The 8,722-nt window shown below is 44.2% G+C and overlaps 2 protein-coding genes across 3 annotated transcripts; one reads left to right on the forward strand and one right to left on the reverse strand.

Annotated features, from left to right (window-relative positions):
* The first annotated feature begins 1,321 nt into the window (after positions 1–1,321).
* On the forward strand, positions 1,322–4,054 carry LOC106655442 (mucin-19-like). 2 transcript variants are annotated; one of them, XM_014375832.2, is made up of 3 exons: positions 1,322–2,717; positions 2,836–3,228; positions 3,317–4,054. In XM_014375832.2, exons 1-3 carry the CDS (start codon positions 2,099–2,101, stop codon positions 3,622–3,624), a joined length of 1,320 nt encoding a protein of 439 aa, XP_014231318.1. In that variant the 5' UTR covers positions 1,322–2,098; the 3' UTR covers positions 3,625–4,054. The 2 variants fall into 2 exon arrangements, with proteins under 2 accessions (XP_014231318.1, XP_014231319.1); XM_014375833.2 differs by having other exon boundaries at positions 2,863–3,228.
* A 750-nt stretch (positions 4,055–4,804) lies between these two features.
* On the reverse strand, positions 4,805–7,894 carry LOC106655402 (ankyrin-1-like). Its single transcript, XM_014375777.2, has one exon. The coding sequence runs from the start codon at positions 7,892–7,894 to the stop codon at positions 4,805–4,807; it is 3,090 nt and encodes a 1,029-aa protein (XP_014231263.2).
* Positions 7,895–8,722: the final 828 nt, after the last annotated feature.

Genomic DNA, 8,722 nt, shown 5'->3' on the forward strand with positions numbered 1-8,722 from the left:
ATTTTCCACTATGCACAGCTTCTTGTAATTTACCCATGTGCTGCAACATCTGCTCCCTTTCTCGACGTGTCATTCTTTGTTTATTCATCTGTAGAAAACAACAAAAAATATTAGTAATTTATCAAGTTCTGCTATTATCGAGTTGACGTTTTTTACTGCTGACAAAATTGATATAATTTATCGCAAAAATATATAATACCAAACATTATTTTTTTGATACATTGCTTTCATCCAATAGAAATTCGAAAATTTTTGAGAACAGTTTAGATTCGTTAAAAAATGTATATAATTGATTAAAATTTCCTAAAATTAAGCGCCATACGTTTATCAATCGCTTAGATGCGCACTACTCACTGTAATCGTTGGGAGATCCAAGTTGAAAAGATGCAAATATGTTCCGACGTCGATCGGCTACTTGTGTCTCGAGCGAATGTCAATTCGAGACTGCGACTCGCTGTGGTAGGCTCGCCTTGTAACTTCCCCCGAGTTTGCTTGCAATATTTTAATTCGAGACCTTCAAGAAAGGAACGAGCGGACACGGAGTTGAGTTACACCTGATAACGCACAAACGAACAATGGACAGAACACCATCGTGAGCCCGTGCGTTCACGCATTCGTCGAATACATTTCGTTGGCTAATCGATTCTTGTGGCTGGCATCTCGTGCGTATTTTTAGTTTTGACAAATTTGAAAAAATTTTGGGAATCAAAATTTAAAAAATGCACGAATCAATCGATTCGCGCCGAGGTAAATTCTCATCACATTTTGGCCGTTTTAATCTCTTTCGTGTTTGCATAATTCAAATTGCATAGACAACGTAAGAAACGCCGAAAATACACAGACGTCATTCAACATTGCTTGAAGCTTGCGAGCTTTCAAAAAATCGGTATACGGTCTTTTGCTCCGATGATAATTTACTCGCACGGCTGAGACAGCATAGAGCACATCAGCGCCGCACGAGCGAGCAAGTAAATACTGAGTAGAGAGACTGTGAAAAAACAGCTACATCATTATGGAAGCAAAGCGCGCGCGACTCGGCCGACACGTGCTGTTGTGTGCTTTTGACGTTTGAACAATTTTTACGTTCTAAATTGAAAATTGCATCCAAAGATTTTTTCAGCGAGTTTAAATGATCGAACGGTGTGTTTTCAAATTACCGCCCTTAGCTGTCACCTGCAGACTACGCGCAATTTGAATTAGAGCCAACGTCAAATCTAATAATGTCTCTCGCGTGCGACTTACACTTGCGCCTGTTGCGCACTGGTCGTGCTCGGTGGCGACTCCTATGAGATGCCACGACAGTTACCGGAGTCGTCAGCGGCACAGTTGCACCGAGTATACTGCGCTGTCGAAAAGTCCGGACTGTCCGAAAACGATAACTTCTCCGATCGAAGCTCGTGCGCGTGTATCGCAGCCGTTCGAAGATAAAAGTTGTAAATTCGTCGCCCTTTCAGCGATATTCTATTCGACGATAGTGCGTAGTGCATTGAACGTTCCCATTTCAACGAAGAAAACGCATCGTACGGATAAGCCCCCCGCGCGCGCGCCCGACAAACAGCCAACTTCAGGCTTCATCGGGCAGGTCGGACATCTTTTTTCATACCACACATACATACACACGGCTTGGTTCGCGTACGGAGGCGCAACAGATTATCCTACGAGTGGAGTGTTGCAGCAGCGACTCCATTTTTCACGCAGCGTACTAACGAAATTCGGGATACCGTTGCGAAGGCGCGCAGTGGTCGACGGCGCATAGTGCATGTACACATTATACACATAAACATTGAATCGAACACCGACTGTGTGCGGCGCTGTGCGCTGCAGCACCACAAGTAACTGAAGTAACGGATCCGGCCACCACTCGAGCCACTGTGCACAGTGCGCTGCGCGAGAGAGAAACAGCAGAGTCGCGAAACGCGCACAGTAGTCGGTCGAGCGACTGTATAATACCATAACAGTGAGAGCAGCTCTCGCGGCCGCGTTGTGTTGTGTTGTGTCGTCGTTGGCGCGCGCGTGTAAATACTACACATTATATTTCGATCAGACATTTTGAAGTTTCGAGAGTGAGCGGAGAGCTTCGTACAGAACGATCGAAATCATGCCGACGGACAGTGCCAAGCTGTACTCGATGCGCGCGGAGGAGCTGCAGGCCGAGTTTCGCGACCTGTCCAAGGCCCTCGAGGCGTCGCACGAGAACCAGCGCATGCTCTATCAGGCCATCGCGGAGAATCGCAACGAGAGGCGCATGCTGTTCGAAAATCGCGTGAGCCTCGCGGACGGCGGCACGCCACCGCTGCTGCGCGAGCTCAAGCGGGAACGCCTAGGTGGCGCCACCACCCTCACGGTCGTCGATTCGCAGCAGCAGCAGCAGCAGCAGACATCCGCGGCCACCAGCTCGACGACGACGATGACTCGAGTGGCGCCGGGTGGCGGCGGCGGCCTCATCGTAAAGTCGGCGTCGGGCGCGCAGCACACCATCAGGCACAGCGCTCCGCTGCCGACGACGACCTTGACGACCGCCGGTGGCGTTACCACAGTCGCTAATGCAGCTGGCGGCGGCGCCTCGTACAGACTGCAGCAGATCAATCCGCAGCAGATCAGAAGCAAAGTCGTGTATCTGAGCAACAACGGCCAGGAGATCGTCAAGGCAGATTCCTCTCCCGCGGCCCAGAAGAACATCATCTACAATATCAAGCGCAAGGCCGACGACGGTTTAGGTAGCTTTTCTTCTTCTTTCTGCTCTTATGAACTTTTTTTCCCTTTCTTCTCTTTTTTTTTACTCTATATACTTTACTTTTACCGGTCGCCGTCGCCACCCCCTGCTTGCGCGTGAAGAGGTCGGTAATCCAATTTTTTCCCTAGATTCCAAGCAGCAGATGAATCCGGTCTACATTACCAAGCTGCCGGCTACCAAGACCCTAAAACTCTGTCCGATCGAGATCGGCTCCAAGGACTATCGCATCGTTTCCGAGACGAACGCGTTGCCGGCGATAACGCAGAAGCCGAAAGTCGTGCAGACCGTGGCCAAGGTGGTGAAGCAGACGCCGCCCGTCGTCGCCACGACCCCGCAATTCAGCAAGGTCGTCACTCGAACCGTCGCGAAAATCGACCGGAGAAAGTTGAAACAAGCGGCGACGAGTAGCAGCCCCGCTAATGCGACGACGACGACGACGACGACGGCCACGCTACCCACGAACAAAGTATTCGTAAAGATGGAATACGACGATGGTGAGTTTTTCTTTGGTTGGATTAACTGCGATTGTTACTAAAAAAACAAGGAAAACGTAAGAGTAATCGAGATAATTCGTTCGTTTAGATTTGGACATGGACATTGTGGAGGAGCCGATCCCCGCGCCGACAAAGCCCACCACCAAGAGCTCGACGGAGAAGTCTACGTCGGAGGAAGAACCCAAAGACGCTGCAACCGCTGCCGCTGCAACTGACACGGCAAAAGAAGGGAAAAGTGATACCAATACTAATACCAATACTAAAACTAGCAAAAAGGCGGCGGCGGCGGCGGCTGCGGCGGAAGCTGCAGCAGCCGAGCCGGAAAAGGCCGAGAAGTCCAAAGCACCGGAAAAGAAGATCGGTATCTGGAGAAAAAGATGCACTAGAAGGACATAGTATAGTTATTTAGTACGATAATATAATAATGTTGCATACTTTTAATCGAACAGAGGAAAGAAAGAAAAAAGTATTCCGTGCCTGATGTATATTGTTTATTTACGTTTACTCGCACAGCAGCTGAACACGCTTTAAATATTTAGAGAATAATTTTATTCGCTTGGTAATCGGACGAGACGCTGCCGCCACCGCCTGTTCTGTGCTAAATTAGCACGAGAGTATTATTTATGAATGAAAAAAATAATTGGTAAAACCAGAATGGTTGATGAAAAAAAAAAGAAATGTACAAATTACATTGTAAAATTTATTATTTAATTTTTGTATCACTATATTAATGAAAAAAAATCTAGATAATTTGTAATGGATTGTATATTGACAGAATGAACAAATCATGATTATTAATATTAAAATAAACAACATTTTTGTTTAATGCATTGTTAGTTTGTATTTGTTTGTTTGTTATAACTACGAAATAAATTAAACTATACAATTTACTTGTCCGCGCGCAAATAATATCGAAATCGGAACCCAATTCATTTCAAAGGTCGAACTTGCTTATAAGACATCGATGTATTTGCTCTGCCATTTTAGCACTAGCAATTAAATTTTCATGTTTTTACTTTTTTTTCAGTATGTCTATTCGGCAGCCGTAGCGTATGTGCCAACAAGCCCATTTTACCGTCCGAAATAGCTAAGAATATTATTGACTTAATTTTTTGTCAAAAAAAATTTTTTAGTACTGCTGGTCGGCCAAAAAAAAGCTCTTATGCAAGCTCAAATGACCCGTTTATAATCTTTTTTCACTTTTTTCATAATAATGAATATTACGATAAAAATTATTGATCAGCTACAGGAGCCTGAAGCGTAGTTCTTCATTAACCGATTAAGTTCTGGTAAATGTCTATGCAGGCGACCATTTTGCATATTATTTTTTTTTGCAAGATATTTTGCGTTTTTATCCTACGAGTACAATTTAAGCAAATCAATGAGTTCAATTTTTTTTAATTTTATTATCCATTTCCAACAAAAAAGATATTACAGTTACAATGTAGTATAATGTGCAAACATAAACATCAAACCCTAGGTTTTGTATATTAATGATTTTCTGATATGCATCTTTTTTGTATCAATTGAAATTTTTTCGCAATCGGGAACAATGTTCACGTACATGAACGAGCCATCAAGAGCTTTGGTCAGCAGCTGCCATGCAAATGTTCCTTAAATCTTCGTTCGATAGTTTCTTGATGATCATTTCGCAGCAGAGAATTGGCAGCCGGAAATGTGTCAACTCCATAAAAGGATCCAGTGCCCAGCGTCGAAAAAATCTCCTTGATACTATCTCGCACAGATATACAACACAAGACTCTTGATGCTTCGGGGGCAGAGACCAGAATCTGATCCTGTGTGCGAACTCAAAGTCAGAATATGTTACTCGTTTTTCCGCCTCATCGAGTCGTAATCGGGACAGGCCGTAGAGCGACAGACTCGGATTTATCATTATCGTTTTTGCTTTCTTTGTTAACTCTTTGACATCGTACCAATGTTCTTTGTGATCGGTCGCCCATATCTTGAATAATCCTTTGTTATCGAAACATTTCATGATCGTTAAGATTTCGTTTCGGTCCAACTCGTATCCTCTTTTTTCTAAGCACTCAACAACGGACAAAGCACCGGATGTTAGGCGAAATTTAAAATTAATAACAGATTCATAACGAATTTTAAAATTAATTTTTTCACCAAAGTAACTCGAATCGGGAAAAATGAAGCTCGACAGATCGGCACCACGATCTAAGAGTACATCGACGGTTTTCGGCAAGAGATTCGCCACGGCCAACTGAAGTGGTGTCCGGCCCAACTTGTCTCGGGCGTCGACCTTGACCAGCTGATGATTTTCGTCGTTGATCTGGAAAAACAGCTCGGCAAAGTCATCGTCGAGGTATCTCTGGCAGATATAGTGCAGAGGCGTCGATCCCTCTGCATTAGCTAGATTAGGATTGGCGCCTCTCCTCAGCAGCAAATCGGCCACCTTCTTCTCTCCCTCTTTCAAAGCCAAGTGCAGCGGTGTGTTACCCGATTTGTCACGAGAATCGATTTGCACCGGCTGATTTTTATTGTCGATGAACTCGAGTAACATGTCCACCAACTTATTGTCGTATATTTTCTGACTGATAATAATGTGCAGAGGTGTTAGGCCATCCTCATTAGCTAAATTTATATCGACGCCCATCTTCAGGAGAATTCGAAGCAATGCGTTGTCGCACCACTGCAGAGCCAAGTGTAGTGGTGTGTTGCCCGACTTATCTTGAACATTGACTTGCAAAGTTTGATTCAATTCATCCTTAAACTTCAAGAACATCCTCAATATTTCCTCACTACTAATCCTGAAGTAGTTTTTGCAAACAATATGCAGAGCTGTCGATCCCTCGTTGTTGGTCAAATTTGGATTGGCGCCCTTACGCAGCAACAATTCGACCAACCACCTGCGATTGTATTTAGATCTTAATACCAAGTGCAAAGGTGTGTCGCCCGACTTGTCCTGAGCATTGATTTGCACCGGCTGGTGTTTAACGTCGCCAAGCTTGAATAATATCTTTGCCAAATCGTCGCGTTCGTTGTCTCTGCTGCAAATAATGTGTAATGGCGTCGATCCGTCTTCGTTGGTTCGATTCACCAGCTGATGTTTTTCCTCGCTCAACTCGAATAACATCATCACCACGTCAATATCTCCTCCTCTTTTGGGAGTACTGCCCCAAGACGTCCGTTCATCGTCGTTCAAAAAAATCCAATTCTTATCGGGGCCTCTTCTCAGCAACGATTCTATCGCCTTTTTGTGACCGTTGTCCACAGCATAGTTCAGTGGGGACCTACCTAATATGTCTCGAGCGTCAACCTCCACCAACTGATTTAATTCGTCGTTGATATTGAAGAAAATTTCCGTCAAGTTGGAGTCGTATTTTCTCTTGCAAAACATGTGCAAAGGAGTCAATCCTTCTGCATTGGCCGCATTCGGATCGGCGCCATGTCTTAGCAGTAATTCGATTACCTCGTTGTCACCGAAAGCACCCGAAGCAAAGTGCAACGGTGTGTTGCCCATTTGGTCACGGGAGTTGACCTGTGCTGACCGATGTTTTTCGTCGATGAGCTCGAGTATCATCTTCGTCAAGTCATAATAACGGAGAGACTTGCAAATTAAGTGCAGAGCAGTTAATCCCTCTTCGTTGGCCAAATTCAGATTTGCGCCTCGTCTCAACAATAATTCAGCCAGTTCTTTGCTACTGCTGCTCTGCAGAGCCAAGTGCAATGGCGTGTTACCTTTTTTGTCCCGTGCGTTGACCTCCACCCGCTGATTTAACTCGTCGCTGATCTTAAAAATTAGCTCCATTGCATCATAGTAAATGACTCTCTCGGAAACCACATGCAAAGGAGTCAACCCTTCTGCATTCGCCAAGTTCGGATTGGCGCCTCTTCTCAGCAGAAATTCGGCTTTGACCCTAAAGTTGCGCCCCAGAGCCATATGCAACGGTGTATTGCCTTTCTTGTCCCGAGCATCGACTTGCACTGGGTGAAATTTTTCGTGACTGAGATCGAATAACATCTCCCCTACTGTCACTAATCTGTCCCCTCGGCGGAGCTCCTCGCGAAAACGATGAAGAATCGTTGATCCGTCCTTGTTAGCCGAATTCGGGTCAGCGCCGCTTTTTAGTAACAATTTTATTATTTCCATCGACCCACAACTACCTAGAGTCAAATGTAGAGGCGGATCGACTGAACTCGCGACCGATTTTTGCCCGAGGCAATTGGGATCCTGGCCGAGCTCGAGGAATTTTTGCACAACTTCGTAAAGGCCGAATTGGCAGGCCGCATGGAAATGTGTCAACCCATCCTCGTCGGTGTAATTCACGTCAAATCTGTCGTAGATTTTAAAAAGTTCAGGAATCACGTCAGACCCGACACCATATCCTTTCCTAGCTGCATGATGTACTGCAGTTGTGCGACGTGACGATGGCTTACCGTCTGCATCAATGACAGGATTGTCTTTATAGCCGGTGCTAGCCACGAAACTGATGAAGCGAACTCCTATTCCGTCCCCAGTTCTATGACATCTATCACAGTAACTTATTGAATCCGAAAGAAGCAAATCGATTTCTTTGGGCCGAAAAATGTCGTGGAGATCAGGAAGTTGACCCTTCCAATGACTAATCATGCTGAAAAGTTGATGCAGAAATTCACGTCGCTCATTGTCAATCTGCCAGTTGAGCTTTTCTTGCATACTTTTCAATTTTTCTAATTTTTTTTGGTTAATATAATTCATTTTTTCTTCACCTTCACTTCGGTCACAAAGACTACTGTCATCGAATTCGTCATTGAACAAGTGCCACATTTTCTCGCTCACACACAACACACAATTACAATTTGATATATATTTTTTATATTTTCCACGAGAATCACTCGATGCGATATTTTTTTTTAGCTTCGCACACCACGACGTCTTTACGTGTACTGACTCTATCCTCTTATGGCTAATTTCTATATATAAAGTGTAAAGGAAGTTCGATGGTCGAAGCTAAAAAAAGTACAAGATGCTACGTGCGTGTCGTTGTATTGAACACGACCCATGCGATGAAGCAGCTGCACGAGAGGGACCGACACGAATACATACCGCTAAATAGGCTGATTTTATTTTGACTTAAGTGGGACATTTTTGAATCCGTTCTGACTTCTGCGGCCGATGCGCTATTCACGGTGCGCATCGACTGTGAAACAACTCTGAATCGACTTATAGTTACTACTTATAAATTGACTCTCATATTCTATAGCTCATAAGGTTTAAGACTTCGCAGTTTCAAGTCGAAACAGATTCAAAAAAATCTCCAACCTAAACTAAATTATGCTAGGTATTGCCGTGAGCCATAAATAATACAGAATAAATGTTGAGAAAATTAACAAAAGATAGCAAAAATATTGCTACTATATACTAGACAGACGTTAAAAATCGACGTTTTTAAATGATGTCATGCTAGTCTCGAATCAATAAAACTTCTACTACTATAATGGTTTACTTACTGGTATAAATGTTTCATTCACTGGTGCATTGTGT

The sequence above is a fragment of the Trichogramma pretiosum genome, unplaced genomic scaffold (genome assembly GCF_000599845.2).
Source record: "Trichogramma pretiosum strain Unisexual culture from Peru unplaced genomic scaffold, Tpre_2.0 scaffold107, whole genome shotgun sequence".
Classification (NCBI taxonomy): Eukaryota; Metazoa; Arthropoda; class Insecta; order Hymenoptera; family Trichogrammatidae; genus Trichogramma; species Trichogramma pretiosum.